Genomic DNA, 27,031 nt, shown 5'->3' with positions numbered 1-27,031 from the left:
TTAATTGCACACGATTTTCTTCAAATTAATAAGAACACGCCATATATCTTCGTAGCTTGCCTTGTCTGTATACAAATTCCTGTTCACCATAAACAGCAAAGATTGAGGACTATCTAATCTCAGTACTCTTTCAACTTTAGGCTGCTGATTTTTTAACTCGTCTAAACGACCAAACTTCTTATAGAATATAGAATATGGACGAGATTCCTTTAGTCATCTCAAGGTCTTTGGCAACACATTGGGCTAGTGAGACGTTATGAGAAGCACCAAAAAGATCCTGCTGCACTTCTGTGGTCACGATAAATCTAACACTCTTTCTTTCTGCGTAATTTTGACATCAATTCATAAAAGCTTGCTCGCCGGTCATCTTTGATTTCGTGTTAAAGGATTCGTGCTCCTTCTGTTTTATTTAAGCCGGCATACCTAAGGTGCGAGACTATTTATGTGAACTACTTTTGGTTACCTTTCGGCAACTACTTAATTCGGTATATTACGTCATTTATTCTCTTTTTAATTTTATACGGACCTTCCCATTGTCATTGCAGTTTAGGAGACAAGCCTCGATGACGTTGTGGATTATAAAGCCAAACAAGATCACCTACTTCAAAGGTTTCATTATTGGATCGAGAATCATATTGATCTTTCATTCTGTCACTGGATAACTGGATCTGTTGTCGGCCAAGTTCATGAATGTTGTTCATTCTTAACTTCAGGCGATCGCCATATTCTTCGCTTGTAACATGTTCTTCGGAAGGTCTGCAGCCAACTCCAGGTCTCAGGGCAAACGAACTTCACGACCCAACATCAGGTAGGTTGAAGCCTTGCCTGTAGTTTCATTCACTGCCGAGCGGCAGGCCATTAGAAATAAATAAATGTGCTGGTCCCAATCTCTTTGATGTTCTGATACAACTTTGGATAGGTGTTTACCCATCGGTTGACTCATCCTCTAGACCATTCCACTTGATTGAGGATGCGTAGGGGTGTCGTTCTAGTCTTATTGACACCAATCAATTTACAAAGGTTCTGGAAAAAGATTCGCCCTTGGTCGGAGCGGATATCCAAGGGAACACCAATTTCTTTAGCAAGTACCTCTGCAACGGTAGCAGCTTCTTGATTTGTTATCTGGAAATGGACCTGCAATGTCGACTGCTACTCTTTCCATAGGACTATCAACATTGTACTGTTTCATGGATGCCCTCTTTTTACCAACTGGACAATTACTGGTTGCTCACAGTTCACATTGTCGGCACCATTTTCTCACATTATCTTTACAGTTCACCCAATAGAACCGTTCTTGAACATTGTGCAGAGTCTTCGTAATACCAAAGTGTCCACCTGATGCACCATCATGCAACTGACGCAATACTTCTGACACTTTACTTTTAGGTACAATCAACTGAAGCTTAGATTCTGTACCATCATCGTTCTCAAAGGTTCTATACAGAAGATAATCTTTTAGCACTAGGCAATTCCATTGGCTCCAGTAAGACTTGACTTCTGGACTACATGCACTAATATCTTGCCAAGTAGGCCTCTCACTTTGATGTATCCAATCCTCATCATGCATCTCTTCAATCAGTCAATGTTGCAGCAACTTGTCTTAATAACCAACCTTCTTCGAGTTTGGATATTGGTATTGATTTTTGCGCGTCATTTAAATGCATACTAGGCATTTCGGATGCCGTTAATAGCCTTTTATTTTATTTTGCAATACACGCTAAATTTTTGCACTATGACATTTAGCAAATCCGTACGACACTGCGATTTTACAGTATTATATAGGTACAATAAAAAAAAAATAACTATTCAGTGACCGCAACCGTACCTGCATGGCTGATGAGGAGTCAAAATATTTTGACAAATTTTGAACTTATATAAAAATGGTATTTCGTTACAGGTACTATCAACTAGACATTTTTTCTATTGAATGAGCCAATTAAATGTCGCCAATAAAGACATATTCAAAAATAACTTAATAACATTATTTATTAGTTTATAAATTGTCAAGTTAAAAAGTTACGGCGACTGCCACTGTCAAAAATATTACTAAAATGTTTGAATTCACAAATATTGACTATCTTGAACAAGAAAATGATGATCAAGTTGATATCTGGCCCGATTCCGATCATATTCACGTCAACTACGGATACATCAGTTCGTTTCTTAGGATTATTCTTGGTAAGTGTTATTTCCGTTAAAATACTGAAACCTTAAAATGTGGGTGCTTCTTAAGATGTCAATTTTTTTGAATTTAATGATAAACATCGTTACTTTTATTGTATTGACTACAACCTAGTATAAACAGAAACTTGGATGAATGATTAACCCTCAAGTGCCTCATAGGACATGTTTTTTATCGTCTTTTTTTTTGTTCGGATGGAGCGTGTGCGCGTGATAATCTCTATACTAATGTTAGGAAACTTTCCTTTAAGTCTTATTCGACATATTCTGTGATTAATAGCCTTAACGTCAATAGGGGAGAGACCTTTATTGCACCATTAGTTCCACTAAACGACATAAGAGCGCTCTGGCTTCCTCATAAAGGATAAATACAGGGTCGTACAATATTGGCGCCGGTACAATTTCGGCTACTTTCCCCTATTTACAAAACTATTTTTTCAGAACCATTGTATTTTCATCATTTTTCTGTACCTACAAGCTTTTTCGTTAATGATAAACTGGTCTTTACTCAAAACACTCAAATAAATATATTAAAGAGTAGGTACTCTTGATATAAAAAAAAATTTAAAAAAAAAATTCGTTGGTGGATTGAATTTCTAAATGTTTTGTAGAATGGGGGGGTTACCTTAACTGAACTGGCTACGTCAATGCTGTTATGGTTGATGTGGAATATCTCAATAAATAACTGACTTTTCTGTTTAACTTTTCATATTATTTACAATAATTAAAATATTAATGGTAGGAAATTTTCTGTATCTCCGCTTATACGTATTTCATCCTAGAAGGAATCGACGGGGCGGCTATTTTCAAACGCTCTGAACAATAGCGACATCTGATCGTAAATCCGGAAACTAATTGTCGAAACCAAATTCAGATTTCTGCTTTAATCTGTGTCTTCTAAGAATTGCAAGGCAAAACAGACGTTGATAAAGATGTAATTAGAGACATGGGGAATCTAAAATTGCATTCCACAACATATCTCCTTAACTAAACAAAAATCCTTAGCGAATTGGTCTATTACTCATAGAGAGATAAAAGGAAAGACAGTTAAGATTTGATTTCACGTACAGTGCGTCTGTATAACCGCTTAAAGCGGCTTCCCACGATCGGCGATATTGCGGACGAGCGCGGGCCAGCTCTCACCGACGAACCATGGGAAAGGTCTCGTCCGTGGTAGCACAGACACGTCTGTGCTGATGCGTCCTATCCATCGAGAGTCGGCAACATCAAAGGTGCGGTACATGCCCGTGCGACACGTTCCGAGCGCGTTCGTGTTTGAACAGACAAGTGCAAGTCAGAAGTTGTTCATTCGCTGACGCAAGTAGTTGTCTGTAGTGTTGTCAAAGTTATTTTGCAGTTTTTTTTATAAATTTTTTGCTAAAAAAACTCGAATAAACCGAATAAAAAATCAATTAAAGAATAGTACTATTTCGATTAAAGACTTAAAAAAAAGAGTTAAATTTTTTGACATAAAGTTAAATCAAACAGTACTGTCACGGACCTACACAGACTGCCACGGAGCGTAGGAAGAGCTCTGTCTGCGGTGCGTTGCCGTTCGTGCTCATCGGCTGTGCGCGATGATCTGTAGAATCGCCGATCGTGGGAAGCCGTTATTATACGTATTTCATCCTAAAAGGAATCGACGGAGCGGCTATTTACAAACGCTCTGAACGTGAAAACAATCTTTTCTGTCGTAGTAGAAGCAACACTAAAATGAGTTCGGTATGGACGTAATAGCGACATCTGATTTTAACTGTCTTTCTTTTTTATCTCGGTATGCTCTTTATGAGTACTAGAAACCAATTCGCTAAGGATTTTTGCTTAGTTGAGGAGATATATGTTGTAGAATGCAATTTTAGATTTCCCTTGTCTCTAATTACATCTTGATGTCTGTTTTGCCTTGGAATTCTTAGAAGGTACAGATTAAAGCAGAAATCTGAATTTGGTTTCGATAATTAGTTTCCGGAATAAATATCATACTTTATTTTTAACAAATAATACTAATAATAATAGTAAATATTTTGTTTCTCTTTCCGTTTTAGTGTTGTTATGTAGACTTGGATTCGTGTTAGTGCAGCTAGGAACTATACCTGTTGAAAATGTTTATAGAATCACCTTTTACAACATTTTTGAAATTGGAAATACCATTTTATCTTATTTGCTGCTCGGATACATGATTTCGTTTGGAAAATCAAGTTTTAATGGCTGGGTTGGATATTCGAACGACTTTTCGTACAATCTTGACATGGCCATATTTGGTAAGTTGCCCATTAGTGTGATATACAGTGTGTTTCAAAAAAAAGTAACCCCGTCTCTAGGGTAGGTAAAAAACTGAAAAATAATTGGGGTTTGCTTAGTAAAAAATTTTTGTAACGCCATCCGTTTTCAAGATACAGGGCGTTGAAGAAAAAAAAATTTTACGCATTTTTTACGATTTTGCCGAAACTACTGGCAACCTTATAATGAAATTTTATACGAATATGTTTTGGAAGCTGATACATCCCATGAATTTGTTTTTATATCTGATTCTCATAGAGGGCGCTAGTTACACAGATCGTTCTAAGTATTAGTCAATTAAACTTTTTTAAGAGTATTATTAACTGATGCTGGTAGTAATGATAAAGTTCTAATAGGTATATCTCTATTTTCTCCAAGTGTGCCATGGAAATCTGACATTTATTGATTGTTATGACGATAAATCAACAATAATTAGAGTTTTGAAACCTTGTTATTTGTAAAATCAAATCAAAATTTACTCAAATGTTGAATACACTGACATGTTATTAACCTTAGGCGAATGTTTAGGATGTTCTAGTGCAGCTGTGACACGTTTTGCAGAAAAGTTTCCTAGAAGAAACTTACCAAGTAAAAAAACATTTAGAGCCGTTGAACGACGTTGTCGAGAAACTGGGAATGTGAGACCAAATAAAATAAATTCTGGTAGACCAAGAACAACAAGAACGATTAATAAAGAAAATAATATTTTAAATTTACTTGATCAAGATCCAACAGTTAGCGTAAGGAATATAGCAAGACAAACAAATACTTCTTCTTCAAGTACTTGGCGGATACTGAAAGAACAGCAATTACATCCTTATCATTACAGACAAGTCCAAGAGCTCTTGCCAGATGATCTACCGGTTAGAGTGGATTTTTGTGAAACATTGCAACAAAGGACAGCCCACAAGCCAAATTTTTTAAAATGCATTCTTTTTACGGACGAGGCCACCTTTACGCGACAAGGTATGTTTAACTCCCATAATGCACACTACTGGTGTGATGAGAATCCACGAGTCAAAAGGGTATGACATTATCAACACTCATTTAAAGTTAATGTTTGGGCAGCAACTTTAGGTAACAAATTAATAGGTTATCATATTCTACCTGGAAATTTAAAAGGTGATATGTATCTTAATTTTTTAAACAATTCCTTATTCGAGATATTAGAAGATTTAACGCTAAACTAGCGAAGATCTTTATTTTTTATGCACGATGGAGCTCCACCACACTTTGATAGAAGGTGTGGTAATTGGTTGAGTAATCATTTTCCGAATCGATGGATTGGTAGAGGTGCAGAAGCTCCGATTCATTGGCCTCCTCGGTCATGCGATTTTAACCCTTTGAACTACGCAGTTTGGTCGTATATTAAGGAAAAAGTCTATGCTACAGAGGTAAATTCACGCCAAGAATCGAAAGAAAGAATTCAACGTCAATTTAATGACATCATAGCTGATCCCCTACCGTTTAGAAGGTTAATGGAATCTTTAGAAAAAATAATAGACTTGTGTATTCGCCAAAACGGAGGGCATTTTGAACACTTACTGTAATTGAATTTTATTTTATGTTCTTAGTCATTAATTTAATTTTCTTCTTGTGAGTTTTGTTTAATTACTAACTATTTTATACCAGCATCAATTATTACTTCATAATTTTCAAATCAAAATATTCCGAAAACGGTACACAGTATCGAGTTTTATCAAAAGTACCTTTTTCGTGTAAAATTGAATGATGTTTAAGTTTACTTGAAATTTTGATTAATAATTATACTCTTAAAAAAGTTATATTGATTAATACTTAGTACGATCCGTGTAAGTAGCGCCCTCTATGAGAATTAGACATAAAAACAAATTCATGGGATGTATCAGCTTCCAAAACATATTCATATAAAATTTCATTACAGTGTTGCCAGTAGTTTCGGCAAAATCGTAAAAAATGCGTAAAATTTTTTTTTCTTCAACGCCCTGTATCTTGAAAACGGATGGCGTTACAAAAATTTTTTACTAAGCAAACACCAATTATTTTTCAGTTTTTTACCTATCCTAGAGACGGGGTTACCTTTTTTGAAACACCCTGTATTACTATTTACAGTCAAAAACTCTTCTCTTATTTAATTTCACTTTTTATCCTGTAAGCGTAATATATTTGTCCTAAATTTATTTCTAGAACAAAGATAATAATTACTCTAACCTGATTTAATAATTTATTGAACTCACTGGCCAAATTGTGGATAGGGGAAGGTGTGGGAATATCGACCGCAGGGTAATATCGATCACTCTCAAATTTCATCTAATTGACGTCGCAGAGTAAAACGAATGCGCACATGTTAAACGCATCAACAACAGGTGGTGCACGGTGCACTGGCCACTTAGTCGTTTTTTATACGCCATAGGCCCTTAATGTATAGTAAATTTGTGTTTTGTGGAAGATTTTTATAGAATTCTACAATCATATTTTAAATTAAGGGCTCCTTTATTAGCTAAAGTCAGCATTTTAGTATTCACAATGCATGAAAACATATTTCTAGAATATACAAATCACAAAATCATGGTTAATTGTTTTCTAAAAAAGTTCATGTCAACAATGAGCACACTTTCGGATAAAATCGACCATAGTGGTCGATTTTACCCCAACGTGATCGATATTACCCTAATTGTGATAGGCCTCAGTTGATGTTATTTATTTCAGATGCCACGAACATATCACAGAAAAACAACACTGTTCCCATGGGGCGAAGAGGCGATGGAAAGAGCCCTCAGCGATATAGCTGACAAATTACTTTCGATAAGAGGAGCATCCAAGTGTCACAACATCCCTTATAGAACATTGCAAGACCGATTAAGAGGTCGTTTCAAGGCCAAAGAATTACACTTGGACGAAAATCTGTCTTTACCAAGGAAGAGAAATCCGAATTTGTATCTAGAATTTTAGAACTGTCAAAGGCGTTTTTTGGCCTCCTCACGTCCCGTACCATACGTCAAATGGTTTTTGAATATGCAGAGCAAAATAAAATTAAACATCCATTTAAAATGGAAACGAAAATGTGTGGTTGTATTGATTTATGCATCGTTATCCAGAACTCAGTTTGCGTAAACCAGAAGCAAAAAGTTTGAAGAGAATTACTGCTTTTAATAGTGAAGAACTAAAAATATTTTACAAAAACTTGGCAACTCTATGTGATCGTTACAAATTTGAATGTCATCAAATTTTTAATGTTGATGAGACGGGTATCGGTAATGTTCATATTCCCTGTAAAATTGTTGCTGCCAAAGGCCAGAAATAAGTGGGTGCAATTACCAGTGGTGAATGAGGACAAACCACAACTTTTGTAAAAACCACATACTTTTGTAAAAACCACATACTTTTGTAAAAAGCTTATTACCTTTTCTTGTCTTTATAGGACTGTGTGCAAGTTTGATAGGAACGGGACAGATATCAACTTTTTTAGCCGGACGAATTCATCTTGTGTGCTCCATGTTCATAACATTTTTCTATAGCGCAGTCTTCCAACCATTCTTAATGCACTGGATATGGAGCCAAAAAGGCTGGATGAAGAAAGCGATCTTCTTGGAAACTGGTGTGTCGGTACAAGATTTTGGAGGAAATCTAGTTGTTCATTTGTCAAGTAGTCTAATAGGAACTATAGGTAAGCTTACTTATAGCTTTTAGTTAAGTTTATAAATAAAACCATTTATGTTAAAGCAAAATCCACTATTCGCTTTAATTTGGAGATTTTACATTTTTAATTTTTAGATGTGGTGAACTTGCTCCATACATGGGTCAATTTCGTAAACAGCCGTTTAAAACTCATTGAAATCTGTCTTTATATGAGGCAAAATCGGAATTACTAAGTCATAACACAAAGAAGTTTATAGAAATATAAAATCTTAAATTAATTAACAAAAAAATATTGATAATGTTATTAAAGAAATTTCTCTTATTTTTCTCATTTTAATCATCATCAACACATATTTCACATTCATATTGCCTCTTCTTTGACCCCTCATTACATATTCCCCACACCCAGTTCATACAAGTTAGCATTGGATCCATTCTTTCCTATCACATTTACAAATTGTACGTAAGTTCTAATCTTTTTTATAAGAGGTGTTAGCTGTATTTCATCGACGCACGGATTTTTCTGTCATCTGTTTTTCGTCATTAATTGTTCCTCTAGCATTTTTTTTCTTTTGGATATTTAGTTCACAGCTTGTCTTTACAGTTCCCAATCGCAGATTTTCAAATGTAACTGAGTGACTGAGAAATAAAGTTAAAAGTTGGGGACTATTTCAGGTTATTTTGCACTGTTTCTTAAAAATTGCTGCAATAGTTTAGGAGATCGTTCTTCAATTTCGTCAGCAGGATTAACCATATCGTCATGCTGGGATTGATAAATATCAGTGGATGGTAAACAGTTTCTTCAATAATCGATAGTCTGTTTTGATAGGATCTTGAACGCTTTCATTTTCCCACTGTTTCAAGGTAATAGCACTAAATATAAGTATAAATATAGAAACAAGAATGACATTATTTGAAAATGGATAAATACCACCTTTCCCGAATCCTTCTTCTTCTTTTTTCTCTTTATAAGCAATTCTGCTTGTTCATTGGCGAATTAATACCTCTATGGAAAGTGGAAAGAGACGACGCGGGTCTCCCCCATTCTTCTTATGTGGTTATTCCATTCTTTTTTTCTATTTTGTGTCCATTCATTTATACACTGTAAGTTACATTTTCTTCTAATGTCTTCACTTCTCCGTCGATCTCCCAGCGTATTTCCTGTAAGTCTTCTCAGTACTCTCATCTCTGCCTGCCGTTTCCAGTAGGATTCGCGTTGTGGCTGTGTCGGGTCTTGTTTCTGAGTCATATGTCATTATTGGTCTTACACTGGCTTTATAAATTTTTGATTTCATCTCAGTGTCAATGTGTCTGTTTCGCCATATAGCGTTATTAATGATCCTGCTAGTCTATTTCTCCATAGCTAGACAGTGTAATTCCCAGGTATTCTATTTCCATTATTTGTTCAATACTGATGCCATCAATTTCTATTTTACATCTGGTTGGTTCTTTGCTGACTACTTTTGTTTTAATTTTCTGAGATGAGACTATCATATTAAATTCTTTTGCTCTTATGTTAAATCTGTGGACCAGTCTTTGCAGACTATCTTCATCTTGGGCTATCAATATTGCGTCGTCTGCGTAACAAGGTATTTTAATTTCTGTATTTCCCATTCTGTTTCCTGAAACCATTCTGTATTATTTCTGGGTTTAAATCGTTCCAAATTTCTCCAATCATTGTAGAAAAATGTCTTTTTGGCAGCTTCACTCCAATATTTCCTTTTTGCCATGTGACTAACTTTTGATCCCAAGAAGTCTTCAATGGTTTGAAGACGCTAAGGTCTAAGGGTTTTCTATTATTGGGATACTAATATGGGTTATGGCCATCATATATTAATAAGACTGGACGGTTTGCTCCAATTGATTTCAAAAATTGTTTTTAAAAATCATTTTTAAAGACGGTTGTTTCAACCGTTGGCAGTTGCAGTATATGTAGTTCCAAGAAAGCCAGTATTCTTTGGGGCACACCATTGATTCCAGGTGTTTTTCCTTTAAAAATTATAAGCAGTCACCCGAAGCAGAAGCTGTTAGCAAAATGAATTATATCATTAGTTTAAAAAGAACATCAAAACCATTTACTACAAACAAGACAAGGAGAAGGATTAAGTCCAACGCTATTTATAATATACCTACATGGATGGGATAATTAAAAAATGTAACGTAAAAGTGAAAAAAATGCACGTGGGATATAGAAATATATCCCACGTGCATTTATAGAAAAAAATATATAGAAAAAAAAGAAGAGTAGCATTTCAGAAGGAGCATTCACAGACGATGTCGACATATTGGACAAAAATTAGAAACGACTACAAAGAAATATAGAATGAAGTACTAAAGAAATATGAAATGACAATTAATAAAAATATAACATACCTTATGGTGATGGTGATAGGAGCAAATGAATAAGAAGAAAAGATAAACATAAAAAGAGAAGAAGTAAATAAAGAACAATCGCGATCTTTCCAATACTTAGGAATATAATTAGAATACAACGGAAGATAGGAAACAAATAATATTAATAGAATTCAAAAAACGATGAATCTATACTATGTAGTAAACAATAAATTTATCAGTAAGAATGAAATAATAAGGAAACCAAAAATTAATGGTTGCGAATCGTGGATTCTAACAGAACGATAATACAGGCAGTAGAATTGAAATATCCGAGACCAATTCGGGGAGTTACCACAAGAGATAGACTAAGGAACACTACAACACAAGCACAATAGAAGATTTGCAAATAGAGTCAACAATGGAATATATAGAAAGAAAGCAACTCAGTTGGTAGGATCATCTTCAGAGAATGAAAAATGCAAAACTGGTGAAAAAAATTTGGCAGGCAAAAACGCAATAAAGAATAAAGAAAGGTAGACCTTGACAAGCGTGGGATAGAAGCCTAGGAAACAGCATCAAAAAAAGGGTAACAACATGGACAGAAGCAAGGACGCTGACCAGAAATAAGAAGGAATGTGTCAAATTTGTACATAATGTAAATATACAGTACAGTAGAATATAGTTAAGTTTACAAGTAAGATTAAGTTTGATATTAATATTGAATATATATTTATATTTACAGAAATCGTTGTAATTGCCATCCAAATGTATTTATTTTAGGTTGTATATTCCTGGGAAGAAGACTTATAAAAGTGAAAGATGTAGACGAGCATTCACTGGCAAGAGAACATTCGGGAAACACGCTAACCGGACAAATATTTATACTGCTTGGATATATTGCCTTTACTTTGCCATCGCCAAACTTTGAGGACAATCGAGAGCCCAAAAATTATATTGCTAACATCATGTTGAATAATGCAGTCGCTTTTGCAACAGGTAAAATGAAAGTTTTTTCATGGATATTGTAGCGTATTTACAATAAAACGAGCGATTCTAATTTATATAAAACTATTTATTTACAGCACGATATTATCTTATCAACCAACTAAATTAGCTTTTTCGTTACAATATATTGAGATTTGTAGATTCCTGCAAAAGTGCTCTGGTTCTCTTCTATGGTGAAAATTCTACTTCTTCTTCTTTACGTGCCATCTCCGCGACGAAGTTTGGCAATCATCACTATTCTAACTTTTGACCCTACAGCCCGAAAGAGTTCAGTTAAGCTGCATCCAAACCATTCTCTGAGGTTTCTCAGCCAGGACATTCTTCTTCTACCTATGCTGCGCTTTCCTTGAATCTTTCCCTGCATTATTAGTTTTAGGAATTCACATCTGTCACAATGTGTTATATGACCAATATATTGTAGTTTTCTTATTTTGATGAAATCCAGTATCTCTCTGCTGTTCTCTATTCTTCTTAGTACTTCTTCATTGGTTATTCTGTCTGTCCAGGAGATTCTCACCATTCTTCGATATGTCCACATTTCAAATGCTTCCAATTCGTTGAGACATTGTTTATTTAAAGTCCGTGACTCCACACCATACAAAAGAACGGAAAACAAACAAAACAGTTTAGTACTCGTTTTCTAAGATTTAGGCTGAGGTCTCTACATGTCTACAACATAATATTTGTTTCATATTATTGAATGCACTTCTAGCGTTTTTTATTCTAACTCTAATTTCTTTGGTATAATCGTTTTTTTCATTAATGTTTGCGCCTAAATAGTTATTACTTTAAAATTCTACGGTTAATTTCAATTAAAGATAATAAATAATATTAAAGTTCCACATGAGAATGGCTTCAGAATAATATATATTATTTTGTTTTATTTTCCAGGTATACTCATAGTGAGTTTTTTGCACCTGATGATATTTCGAAAAATATACAACTACTGGACAATTGTGAGATGCTTTCAAGGTGGTCTGGCCGGAACAATAGCCGTGGCAGCTGCAATTGAACTTTATTCCCATCTTGAGAGTCTAGCTGTAGCAGCAGTAGTGTCTGTACTGTTTTTCTTCGTTTCTATACTTATTCACAACAGCGCCTTAGAAGATAACTCGAATTTAATAGCATCTCACCTAATTGGCTCATTTATAGCTAGCTTCATGTGTCCTATAGTAGCACATCGAGCCAATTTCAACTCTAATAAGAAAATTCATATTCTATGGCAATTTATTTGCATTTGTGTGGTGTTAGCTGTAACCGCTGTTTTTGCTTGGCTGGTTTTTTTAATATTCGCTCTTTCTAAACTTCTAAGAAATAAAGAAGAGGTTTTGAATCATCGAAGAGCTACAATACTCCAAAAGTTTCTACCGAAAAAAGGAGCTATGGAACGATTGTTTATGATTGATAGTAAAACAGATCATATCGTCCCTGGAGAATCAAGTAGACGACAGTACGTATTTGATAAGACTACAAATACAGATAATATTAAAGTTTCTGTTTCCGCATAAGATTTTATATTTTTTGTACCTTGTATTTGTAAACAATGGGTTTATCTAATTAAAGTATTACCTTGTAACTTAGAGGTCATCATTTTCTTTGTGTTTATTATTTACGGCCATGCCAGCCAGCTAGTATGCTTTATTAGACATTTGGACTTTCGCACATAATAGCAGCTAAGGCCGTTATAGTTGAATCGACTCTGTTAGTATTGTATAAAAAGTCAAAAAATTATTGCAACAAATGTATATATTACAATATAGGAATATGTGGCTAAAATTATTTACAAACAATGTACATTGTTGGTTTCTCTTTAACATCTGAACAAGAAAAATACAATTATTCGCAAAAATAATATACCGCGTAACACTCAAGTATAGCGAAAATATTTTTAATAGAAATAGAAACACTTTTTTTTAGATATTTACATAATAAAACACATACACTAACTTCTATGACAATGGATAAAATTTAAGGAGTAAAAAATAGCAGATGGTGGTATAAACGTTTTGAATTCTGGTTTGTAACGTATCATTTGTCTAGCTAGAAAACAACAAGAACCAAATCCATCAAATGTTCTGATAAATCATTACAATATTCGTGTTACAAATTCACAGATAATCAAGAAACATATATTTCGAACACTATCATTATGCCATCTTTCCATTCAGACAGATCTGTGTCGAATTATCTAGTAAATAGTTCTATTATATTCAAAAACCCTACTTCAAAAGTTTATACCACTGTCTAAATGATTTTTTTTAGTAATAAAATAGACTATGGAATAATATAAACATACTCGACTAAGAAATTTCATTCTCTATACTACAAAAGCTTTTAAATTCTTTGAGTTGATTAATTTTTTAAAGTCTAATTGTAAAAAATAGAAAATTTCGTATCAGACTGTCGGTAAAAGGCAAAATACAGAAGTTTAAAGTTGTTTTTGTACTTACATATCAAGACATTGAGGAAAACATTACCTTTAGTTGCAAAAAACAATTTTTGGGTTAAAATTTGTATCCATTATATATTAATAAAATCTAAAGTCGATTACAGAAATGGGTTTGTAATATTCTTGGTTGCCTACCTATCAGGTCGTTGATAAAATATCCATAAGACTGTAAAAATAACAATTTTAAAATTCAGTTGTATAGCTAGATTGCAAGTGTCTTTGTAAGTATTAATTTTAATCCCATAATTAAATGCGATTCGGTTCTATTAAATTTTGTATCAGATTGTGAATAAAATGTAAAGAAGTGGTCCGTAAATTGCTAACGAATGTTTTTGAAATCGTGGCTTGCATAACCTATTCACCAATGAATTAAACAACACGGTATATAAGGCTTAAAAAAGCGTATAATTTTTAACCCGAAATTGTGTAACTAGAAGTCATACCTCCTATATGAATTTCTACTTATAAGAATATATATAATTATAGCTTCAGAACAATACTTATAAGGAGCCAACTTTTTTAACCGTAATATAAGATTATCGATAAAGTTGAAATATAGACATCTAAAGTCGATAAATCACTGAATAATATTCTGTAACATTGTTGGTTGCCTATCAATCAATATAATAATAATAATTGACACAATAATGTTAATATACGCGTCTATGGATAATACTATTGTTACGATAAATATGCCTCATATTTAACTTGTAAATATGTTATTATTCTAATAAGAATTTTCTAGTAGTTTCCCCTACGATAAAGCCGGTCTTCTTTCCATGTCGTTCAAGAGACTTCAGGGGTCAGCACAGGTCAACATCCGTCCGCTTTGAAGGGATTCCAGAACAACGGATATTTAAAATATATAGAAAATTTTGTTTGAAAACAGCTAGTCTGAATAATAATATCGAGTCGAGTTTTAAAATGTAACGCGCGTATTGTCGGGAATATAAATTGTAATAAATGTTGTATATAAATTATATAATTATAGTGGGAAATAAATTACTGTAATATTGTACAAATAAAAAATTTAATAAACTAAGTGTTAGAACATTTTTATAATAAATAAAGTTAATAAATTAGACTAATAAACGCAGTTTACTATAAAGCTTTTATAGCTACATAAATCATCATTCCATTATATAGATTCTTTTATGAAGCTGTTTGTTTTTATTCTTTTGTGGAGACAGGTTTATGGAATTTAATGTCAAAACGTCGAAATAGAAATTTGAAGTAATTGAAGAACGTTTTGTGGTATTATTGGTTGTCTATCCAACAAGGTATGGAAGAAAAATAATTTTGAAAAAAAAACGCGATAAGAAGCTGAAAATTTTTAGTAAATTTGTGCGGTAAACATTTTAGGTCGTTTTAGAATGATCTACTTCATTATATTTGCCTTTATTTTTATGTGTAGCCCACTCCAGTCATGTAATGGATATAGTTAATATTAATAAAATCAATATAATATTATAGTCAGTTATTGAAGTAGCTATATTTGTGTACTTACTTTAAACATTTTCCATAGTGATATAAACGACCTAAGTCATAATAATTCTCATCGAATTTATTCGTATTTGAAATCGGTTTTATCAAATTCAGTATTAGATTGTCTATTAATATTTAAAATATAATATAATATAAACTTGGTTAATCACTGAAGAATGGTTTAAGACATGGTTGGTGGCATAATAATTAGGGAGTTGAGGGACATTATGTAAATCAGTTAAATTTTTTTTTGACAAACTGTGTAGCTAGATTAATGTAAACAAATTTCATTGTATCGTAAAAATGATCGAAGTCAAATATGATAAATGCGGTCTTTCAGATGAAGATATTCATAATCTTAACCTGAGCTTGAAAGATAGTAAATAGGGTCTTCTTTGGCACGATCTCTATATTCGTCATGCAGTGCAGAACTACAGGGTAGTTCTTCTTCTAGCACGCTATTTGTACTTCGGTGTAAAGAGCTTACTAGTTAGTTAGAGCCAATCATTAAATTGCCTTTTAGTGTTGCTCAAGCAGTTTTATAGGGAGCTTCTATCAAAGATGCTTCTAGACAGGTTCTACTTAACGTGGCTCTTTAGAGTCTCACAACTCTGCACCTCTTGTTTAATCGTGGGATAATGTTCTTTGATAGTAGAAATGCTCACTGACCAATAACAGATTTAGACGGCTGTTACATCTATTCTACTGGTGTCCTGTCAATTAAAGCTAGCAAGGTCTTGGATCGACGTTTATCAAGTCTTGCCAGATTTAAGCAATCCCGGTTTTCTGCGAAGCCAAAAGTATTTTTAAGGTATTATATTCAAAATGGTGATACAATGCGACCACTTTAAGCGGTTAAAGTATCGTAAGTGATTCGTTACTGATTCCAACCCCATATAAGATCACCATATACAAAATTCCAAATGGAACAAGACAAGAAAAATTGAACCGGAAAAATTAATCTGTCTGTTAGATACAATACAGCAGTTTCTGACATCCTGTATATGATGCCTGTGGTCTATACTTTACACATTTAACAACTTATAATAAATTATTTGCCTTTTGCGGACAGTCAACAAGTGGTTCATTCTATTTTTACAGGGTATTTAGTGAGTAAAAAATAACAATCGCTTTTAGTGATCGTTTTTAAACATTTAATCATTCAAAATTTTATTCCTTTATTTATTTTACAATTATTCTCTATATAGTTTATTTCTGTAACAAATGCAAAGTAGCAAAAATAATCAATATGTGTACTATATTAAACGGATTTAAAATTTATAAGATGATAATTATTTTACGCTACGCCATATTCGCTGTAAGTTTTGCATAACCCGACCTCTGGCGGACAAAAATGCCTAACTGTGATCACTCTTAGCGGCTATACCTTATAGCTATTCTTTCAAAAACTTAATATTATTAAAAACCGTTGCAAAGTCAGCTTGAATTTTTATTAACATGGCTGTTTATGGGAAATTTAGGTTGACTTTAAAGAAAGTACAAGCTGAATATAGCCGCAAATGTCAACCATGGAAAAATATTTCGGTTTGGCAGCATGTTTGTATAATGTATGTTGTATGTTTCAAATATATAGAGAAAAAGCTTTCGAAAAATACATTTTGATTATATTATGTTATGAATTCTGCAATTTTTAATTTATATAAAACAAGAACAAGTAAATATTTGTTTCTTTTTAGATTAATTGCATTTTTTAGCAATTGTTCTTTGACAGATTAGCGGATAGATTTGGCAATCGTTAAACCACCAATTGCCAGATTACAGCAGATGTTTGCAATTAATCTCGAAAGAGACAAATATTTATTCGTTATTGTTTTATATAAATTAAAAATTGCAGAATTCATAAAATAATATAATCAAAATGTACTTTTTAAAAGCTTTCTCTCTTTATATTTGAAGCATAAAACATATGAACCGAAATATTCTGTTTCATGGTTGACATTTGCGGCTACATTCAGCTTGTACTTTCGTTAGGGATAACCGAAATTTATTTGTTTTATAAATAAAGTAAGTTTATTCAATACCAAAGCACAGTATAGACAACAGTAAGTTGTTATTTATACTGTGACCAAAGTATTTAAAAGGTTATAAAATGAATTAGGTTAGTAAGCTGACTTACGTTACTAAGTTACGCCACATATAGACAACTTCAGTTTTTTTGTCAGTGTTACATGCGTATTATTTTTTGTACTATAACAATTTCTGACGTTATATTAGGAGACTAACTACCATCAAAGGATTTATGAATCAATTTATCGCCTCTAAAAAAACGATGTTTACCAATTATCACAATTTCGCAAGATACGTAATTTACAGTTTTGCTATAAATAGTGATCTTATAGATATCAAAAGTGTTTTTGTAGTAGTCTCTTATGTTTAACATAATTCAGTAATATTCGATAAGAAAACATAAAAATGTTGTTTAATATAAAAATTATTTATTCTTATCAATATTTTGAAACAAAACGATGAAATGTTTCTTGATAGTTTTTTTTTTTTAAATTAAACTAGCATGTGTATATGTAAAATGTGATCACAGTTATGCAACCCCCTTAGCACAGTGACCGCTTCGGAGTATTTGGCTACCCCCCCCCTCTCAAACGTCTCACAGCGATTATTGCTGAAACCAATGCAACTACAAACCTATAATGAACCAAAATGTAAATGCCAGGATGTTTTATTTCATCAAAAACCCATTATTACCCGCATAAAAATAGAGTAACCATATTTTTTAGGAAAACCATTGTTTTCGTCTATAATTAATACATTTTCAAGCGTGTGAAGATAAGAAATGTTCAAGTTTAAAAACCAAAATATAAATCTTCTTACGATAAACGCTGTTTTTGTCAACATCTACAAACCATCGAGCAAAAGCTTAATTGGTAGATGGTGAAATTTGCATTTAAATGTCAGTTAATAATTCGGGTAATTCACAAATCGCATTTAGCATATCACGTTTATGTTGCAATTGTTAATATAATAATTATATCTTGTTCAAAATTTTATTATAACAATTTTAAAGCAATGTACGATTTTACGGAAGTGGCTAAAACCCCAACCAACCACATTTTTATTGCAGACTATTTTAATTAGGATGTTTTCGATGCCCTCATTATAACATGCTAACATCTACATTAATCCATTTGGATTTTAATTATTTCCTTCTGTATTAGTTTTAAAAGTACCACAAAATGGTCCTAATACATTATTAGAAACAATCCAGTATTCTTCTAACAATATATTTGATAAAAAGTATAACTGTACTGAAGTTCGAGTATATCAGCTAGAAGATTTAGCTGAAGTTATAGTTTAATTTTCTTCGGAGAGTATTATGTAATACGAAAAACACTGTAAAATTCTGCAGCAGTTAAGATGCTTAGCCTTAGCTTTGGTAGTATAAGATCTGCAAAGACTTCACCAAGCAGCTATTGAAATTCACAAAAAACTAACTACCTAATAAATAATTATTAGATTTTTCAAAAGAACAGTGAGTTACAAGGTAGTGCCACTTTTAATTTTTCCATTTTTGAAGTGCAAACTTCTTAGGCATGCTTGAGAAAAGGAGGAAAAATGTAGATACCATCTATATAAATAAGAAGGTAAACCTATCTATGAGAATAAGAAGTTATATGATATATGATTAAAAAGATATGGAAAGAGGAAACTGCGTCCAAAAGTTTAGTGCAAAGCCCTAATATATCTAATATACAAGTAGCACGTGAAAACTACAGAGATATCGCCTTTTTAGAAACATGTTATTAGATAATATCTTCGAGTGATCAGAAAAAGGCTGAAAAACTTGACCGGAGATAGACGGCATTAGTATCAAAAAGGATCTAGAGATCTAGAGTTACAGAGCCAGATTTTTGCTCGTAAAAACATTCAGACCACCTAAAATGTGCAAAAAAAGAGTTCCCCAAGCCTTGTTTATAGATTTTAATCAGAAAACTGAACTTTTCTACATAATAAATACACTGCAAGCTGCAGCAGAGTAGGACTCGACGGTAGATATGGCACTTTGGTAACGTGAAGGTGGTACGAGTACTGGTTAGCTCTACATATCCCAAAAACAATAAACACGCTTATGTCTGTCAATAATAAAAAATGTAGAAACGTTTTTTATTTTATTAGGACCTTTTACAGGAAAATAAAGAATGTAAATGTTTACAGCGACTTAATATAGACTTATATGACTTAGACAAGTATATTGTAAACGTTTTGGACACATAAATGGAGTTTACAACTCTATTTCTATTTCTGTGTCTTTCGCTCTCTTATTCTTTAACCTTCAATCCCTAGGCCACACACGATGACGTCACACAAAATACAAAATCGTTCGACGCTTTCTGATTTCGACAAGTCAGAGACAAATCAAGCGTCAAAGATGCATTGTAAAAACTTCAAAAATATTGTGAGCGTCATATTAAGAAATTTCAGAGCAGTGGTTGAGCATATGCTGTACATTTTGCCTGTTTTTTTGAATAATAGCTTTGTTGTAGCATTACCATATTATTCGTAAGATTAAAGAGTAATCCTTGGGTCTGCATTTTTTGTGAATCGTTTTTTATATTCACTTGTATATTTAGAACAACTGGAGAAATGATTTAAAACACAAATATTATTAATTTTTGGACAGTTTAATGCATAAAAAACACTACTAAACTATTATGATAGAACATTTCTTTCTTACACGTATACCAATAACTAAAAATATACTAAAGTATCGCCAGATTGGCCTAAAATATACAGAATCGTAGACTAAATTGGTGTCTTAAGTACCCAGTGTTTCCTCTATTCGTATTCACTTCCTACCTATCAATGAATCAATATTTATAAAATTTGTAGAGAAGATATAAAAGTAGCATAAGATGTTTGGCACTATTTTTTTCTATTTATAGTAAATGTAAAAGATATAGTTTGAAAAATATCTACTTAAGCATTAATATATAGTACTTGGAATTTAAAAAAACAACGTTTGGCGAGGATAATCAGAAAAGTTTACTTTTTTAAATAATTTTCAACTATCAAAGAGTGTAAGGCTTTTAGACTCCTTGGAAGGGATTTTATAATGATAGAAAAGATAAAGTTAATACACAATCTAACGGTAGATCCATCCAATTCCTACTTCGGAATTATCTATTTCTCTGCAAATTAATGTTGCCGAAAATATTTTCTTCAAAAGTCTACTTTGTTTTTTTTTGTCCAGCAAACATTTTAGTTCGTAACATAATAAATACGAAACGTCTATAAAATTGTAGTATTAACAATAAGTAGATATACAAGGCCGATCCTAGACCGGAAGTGGTCCAGAAACGGTAAACCGGATCTAAAATTGGGCCGCCGAACAGATAAAATCCCAAGGCCGCGTGATCACCGAGTGTCGGAGAGTTGCCTTTCGCCTCTAAGAAAAAGAGGGCAAAAAAAACAAATTTACTGTTGAAGGAAAATGTGTAATTTTAAATACATATAAAAAAACCTCAGGAGTTAAACGCTGAGAAGGGCTGCGAAGTTGTTATTAAATTCACTGCTGAAGCTACAGGTAAATTGTTAATATTGTTATGTTATTAATAATAATAATAATAAAAATAATTTTAAGTATTAACAAATCATCTGTTTATAATATTTTAAAAGAATATCGCCAAAATAATGGTGAATTTAAACCTCCAAAACCTTACCAAAGATATATAAAAGTGAAATGAAATTACCGCTGAACATAAGAGCATGATTCGACGAATTGTTCAGTTTCTTTTTACTAAATGAGCTTCCAACGATTCAGAAAATTATGCAAAAAGTTTCAGAAAACTCGAGCATTCCAAATTTAAAGAAAACTACTTTGAAAAAAGTTTTGAAATTAATTAATTTTCGGTGAGTACAATTTTAATACCAACTAACTAATATTAAATCTCACATAAATATATAATAAACTGGCTGAAAGACTTGGGTCGATGGCCTTTTGGTATATAGTATCAATAAAGTATAATTCTCTTTCTAATAATAAACCTTTTATCTGGTCTGATTCATTCTTGTTGTAGGTTTAAAAAGTATGGCGAAATTGTGTTTTAAAGGAAAAATGAAATTATATCGTGGAGGCGACGATACTTTTTATTGTACTAGTACAAGACCGTACTATTTATTATTTGGATGAAACTTGGGTGAGCGCTGGCCATACTGTTGACAGATCTGGACTGACATGTGCACTAGTGCTCGACAAGCATATGTTGAAGGCCTTTGTACAGGATTGAAACATCCTTCTTTGAAAGGCAAACGACTTTATGTGTTACATATCGGATCTAAAAATCGATTTGTGGAAAACGGACTGCTTTTGTAAGAATCCAAAAAAAATGGCGACTACCATGAAGACATGAATTCCAACCTTTTTAAAGAGTGGCAGCAAAGAGTTTTGCCAACTTTAGCTAAAACGGCAGTTATTGTCCTAGATAATGCGTCTTACCATAGCAGAAAATATGAAAAGATACCAACTAGTGCTTGCGAAAGGCTAATATTCAAGAATGTTTGCGCCAAAAAATATTATATTTACTGACAACATGGTCAAAGCTGAGTTATTAACGCTAGTAAAAAGTCATCCCATAGAACAAAAATATATGGTAGATGAAATTATTAAGTCTTCAGGTAGATGTGTGCTTAGATTGCCCCTTATAGAGCTAATATGGACACAAGTAAAGGGTGAAGTTACAAGAAAAAATACCACATATAAATTAAATGACGTAAAAGTACTGCGAAGTACTGAATAATGTTACATCGGATTCCTGGAAAAATGCTATCAACCATATATATGGCATCATATCAAAGATTTGGGAACTAGATTTTATTGTAGAACAGCAGTTAGAACTACTGATTATTAATTTAGGTGACGACGAATCTTCATCCGAGGACACCGATAGTAATTAATTTATTAATTAAGAATAAAGGTAATCTCTTTTTGTCATATTTTATTTATTTTTTTTTTATTTAAAACGCCCAACTTGAAAAAACTCCAATTCAGTCGAATTCGGGTCAAGGCTGAAAAACAATACCTGAAATCCAGGACTTTCAGTGAAAATCGGGTCATTTCTTTTTAAATATAGAACTTTAATATCATCATTTTATTGATTATTTAACTTGTATTATTTGCGACTTCAAACTAATTAGTGACATAAAATAAATTTTTAACGCAGTAGATTTGATTTTGGTTCAAAGCACGTAATGGTTTGGAAATGAATCATTCGATGGGATTGATTTTAAATAGATAAAAAAAAACATTGATCAGCAATCATTACATCGTTGTATGTAGTATGCCTCGTAATACAGATGATTCATGTCTATACATGAATTGTAATTGTTTTTGGATCGCCTTTTCAGAAAACTATAATTAAAATACAGAAATTTCAATTCGATATGATTTTTCGTAATAGTTGTTCACACTATTCATACTACATAATCAATAATAAATATCATAACTCCATTATTACAGTAACAAATAGAATTAAAATGAAAAAGACAGAAAAGATTTGATTTCACGTTCAAAGCGTCTATGTATCTATTGATACGTATTTCGACTTAATAAGTCTCATCAGAATAGTTATTCATAGCCGTTCTTAACGTGAAAAATAATCTTCTCTGTCTTATTAGGAAGCAACAATAAAATGGCTTCATTATGGACGCAATAGCGACATCTGATAGAAAAATCGGTAAGATAGTTTCGAAACAAATTCAGATTTCTGCTTTAATCTGGAGCCTTCTAAAAATTGCAAGACATGGCCAGACGTTGATAAAGATGTTAATAGAGACATGGGGAATCTAAAATTTGCATTCCACGACATGTCTATTCAACTAAGCAGAAATCCTTAACGAATTTGTTTCTTGTACTCGTACAGAGTAGATCCGAATAAAATGAAAAAGACAGAAAAGATTTGATTTCACGTTCAAAGCGTCTATGTATCTATTGATACGTATTTCGACTTAATAAGTCTCATCAGAACAGTTATTCATAGCCGTTCTTAACGTGAAAAATAATCTTCTCTGTCTTATTAGGAAGCAACAATAAAATGGCTTCGTTATGGACGCAATAGCGACATCTGATAGAAAAATCGGTAAGATAGTTTCGAAACAAATTCAGATTTCTGCTTTAATCTGGAGCCTTCTAAAAATTGCAAAGCATAGCCAGACGTTGATAAAGATGTTAATAGAGACATGGGGAATCTAAAATTTGCATTCCACGACATGTCTCCTCAACTAAGCAGAAATCCTTAACGAATTTGTTTCTTGTACTCGTACAGAGTAGATCCGAACAAAATAAAAAAGACAGAAAAGATTTGATTTCACGTTCAAAGCGTCTATGTATCTGTTGATACGTATTTCGACTTAATAAGTCTCATCAGAACAGTTATTCATAGCCGTTCTTAACGTGAAAAATAATCTTCTCTGTCTTATTAGGAAGCAACAATAAAATGGCTTCGTTATGGACGCAATAGCGACATCTGATAGAAAAATCGGTAAGATAGTTTCGAAACAAATTCAGATTTCTGCTTTAATATGGAGCCTTCTAAAAATTGGAAGGCATAGCCAGACGTTGAATAAATAGAATAGAATAAATAGAATTAAGTTTTCACTATGTATATTATGGGTTTTACCGCATTAACTGCCTAACTATAGGATCGACCTTTTATTTTTACTAAAATGGAATTGAAGAACAATTAATAATGGCATTTTTAGATGTTTTAGTCGAATGTTTCTTGAACAATTCACATTATTAACCGAATATAAAGCGATGAGTCATCAAAACTTTAATCGATCGTGTCACCCGAATATATAAAATCACAAATATATTTAGAAGATGATTTATAACTTTTATATAGTAGGTTTCAAGTAAGTCTTCGACTAAGAATTGAAGAAAATTAATTAAATTAATCTTGTAAACACAAAAGTAAAAAAACTTAACATACGCTAAAATATGTAAGTGTTATATAAAGAAAATTTTCTGTTCGCCTCACCAATCGTTGTTGCTTGCAAACTTGGCCGACCCCAATAAATATCAGAGCCCGAAAACTTTTAAAGAATCAATTCGAACGAAGTGTATGTAGTAACTTTATTAATAAGAATGTATATCTACAGTATGATTTTATTTGAAGCTCGTAAGAAACATGCATTTATTGTATATCTCACAATTAAAATCACAGCTAAGTGCTTCAATTTTACAAGTGCGAAAAAGTGCGTTAACATTATCATTAAAGCTTTGAACAAGAGGCAAACGAGATTCTTCATTTGTGTCTTTCACTTTTCTTGTCTTTCTTGTTTTTTTGAATAAGAGCACCGAAACTATTTATTATTAAAACATTTACAGAGAGATAGAAAAACTAGACAATAAATGATACAGAAAATAGGATCAATGGTAGTGAGCATTTGTGCGGTTTGAAACATGTACAGATCAAGTTAATTTAATATGTCAAATTTCAAATTATTTGCAATTAATTCAAAATATGTATTTTTTTATTCCTCAAATAATTCAATATTTTAAATTAGACAAAAATCCTAATATTTCTATATTCGTAAGGTGTCCAAAAAGAGTATCAGTTTTGTTCCATTATTAACGTTGTAAGGAAGTGGTGCGAAAGCGTATGGTATGACGAGCATCATCCACTACTTCGTGAAGATTCAGTTACGGTAAAGAAATATTCGGTAAGCAAATTTATATTTTTTAAGGAAATAATGAAACCCGGGCAACACTGCAATGACGAATTGTAAGTTGCATACATTTGGCGTAACTCCGTGATTGCGATGAAAAATTAGTATCCGGGTACGCAAAATTCGCCATTGTTAATCGCCAACGTCAAGGGGACTTGATAGGGCATGTTAAGAAGAAGAAGTACGCAAAAACAACTCGCTTATTTGTCCCGTGTGAAATATCGTTTCCTCAATGCGATAGCGAGATTCCGCAAGTGAACACAATGCGAAAAGTGATATGGCATTAGAAAGTAAATTCGAGAATTTACTTTCTAATGCTCTCTATTCTATTTATCGGTTCGAGAATACCTGATTGACTTTTTTGACATTTAAAGTCATCGTCCGTCATCGATCTGTTAGAGATCATAACATTGACTGTATAGTTAATTTCAAAGAAATACATTGGTTCAAAAGTAAGGAATTCTAAATATGCTAACCGCTAAGATCTGAGACGATACAATACGATGGAAATAACTAGAGTAATAGAAGAAAACAAAAGGTTGAAAGTATTCAGACAGAGCATGTCCATTGGAAGAAAAAACGTCCACAAATTAAGAAATGAACAGGGGCAAATCATTGAGGATAGAATTCAAATTATGAATACGATAGAGAGTTTTTATAGACAACTATACAAAGAACAGCAATGTAACCGGAGTGGATCATTACCAAAGATAATCAATCAGGGATCTGAAATTTTACCGAACGTAACACCCAATGAAGTTCGAAGGTCAGTGCAAGAAATGAAAAACAATAAGTCCCCCGGAGGCGATGAAATAGTGGCAGATGCCTTGAAGGTGGCTGGAAAAAGATTATGGCAGGTCCTTGCCAAACTATTCACTAGATGTTTGCAGGAAGCAATAACACCAACCCAGTGGTATAACGCAGAAATTATCATACTTCATAAAAAAGGGGATGCTACCGACCTCAGGAATTACAGGCCCATAAGTCTACTTTCACATATTTATAAACTATTTACAAAAATAATTACGAAACGACTAGAAAATAAATTGGAATTTTATCAGCCCATAGAACAGGCGGGTTTTAGAAAAGGCTATGGAACAAACGATCACCTACTGGTAATAAAAAATCTTATAGAAAAATGCACTGAATATAATAAACCACTAGCTTTAATATTTGTCGACTATGAAAAGGCATTCGACACCGTAAATCAACAAAAAATGTTGAAAGCCTTGACAGAATGCCGAATTGACTATCGGTATATAAATATAATTAAACATATATACCAAAACGCAACAGCCAGTGTTAGAGTGGGTGATCGTCAAACCCAGAAATTCCCGATACAACGTGGAGTACGCCAGGGGGACACCATATCGCCGAAACTGTTCACTACGCTTTTGGAATATATATGTAAAAGGGCAAAACTGACCGACAAGGGCATAAACATAAACGGAGAAAAGCTTAGCCATCTAAGGTTTGCAGATGATATTGTACTAATAGCTGATAGGATAGATGAGGCCAAAGAACTTTTAAATTAGCTCTTCCTTTCACCGCTAGAAGGGGGATTGAAAATAAATATATCTAAAACCCAGATGATGACAAATCTTGTAGTCAGCGAAGATATATGCGTAGGAACAAGATCCATAGACCAGGTAATGGCCTATAAATACCTAGGTCATGAGATTCGCATAGGAAAAGATAACCAAACCGTTGAGCTTCTCCGTCGTATAAGACTGACTTGGGCAGCCTTCGGCAAGCTGAACCATATTTTCAAATCGTCTGATATACCAATATGCCTTAAAAGAAAAACGTTTAATCAGTGTGTTTTGCCAGTGTTAACTTACGGTGCCGAAACGTTGACCATGACAAGGAGAACAGTTCAAAAGATCCGTGTGTGTCAAAGGGCGATGGAACGTGCTATGTTGGGCGTTTCACTACGAGACAAGATCCCAAATCGCCAGCTACGACAAAGAACAGAAGTGACTG

The 27,031-nt window shown here is 33.0% G+C and overlaps 1 protein-coding gene across 1 annotated transcript; it reads left to right on the top strand.

The window, feature by feature from the left end:
* Positions 1-1,860: 1,860 nt before the first annotated feature.
* LOC140451350 (putative ammonium transporter 1) lies at positions 1,861-12,991 on the top strand. Its single transcript, XM_072545098.1, has 5 exons — positions 1,861-2,178; positions 4,224-4,439; positions 7,859-8,104; positions 11,191-11,406; positions 12,307-12,991. The coding sequence occupies exons 1-5, from the start codon at positions 2,052-2,054 to the stop codon at positions 12,921-12,923; spliced, it is 1,422 nt and encodes a 473-aa protein (XP_072401199.1). The 5' UTR covers positions 1,861-2,051; the 3' UTR covers positions 12,924-12,991.
* Positions 12,992-27,031: the final 14,040 nt, after the last annotated feature.

The sequence above is a fragment of the Diabrotica undecimpunctata genome, chromosome 9 (genome assembly GCF_040954645.1).
Source record: "Diabrotica undecimpunctata isolate CICGRU chromosome 9, icDiaUnde3, whole genome shotgun sequence".
Taxonomy (NCBI): domain Eukaryota; kingdom Metazoa; phylum Arthropoda; class Insecta; order Coleoptera; family Chrysomelidae; genus Diabrotica; species Diabrotica undecimpunctata.
This window is presented reverse-complemented; position numbering and strand designations above follow the sequence as displayed.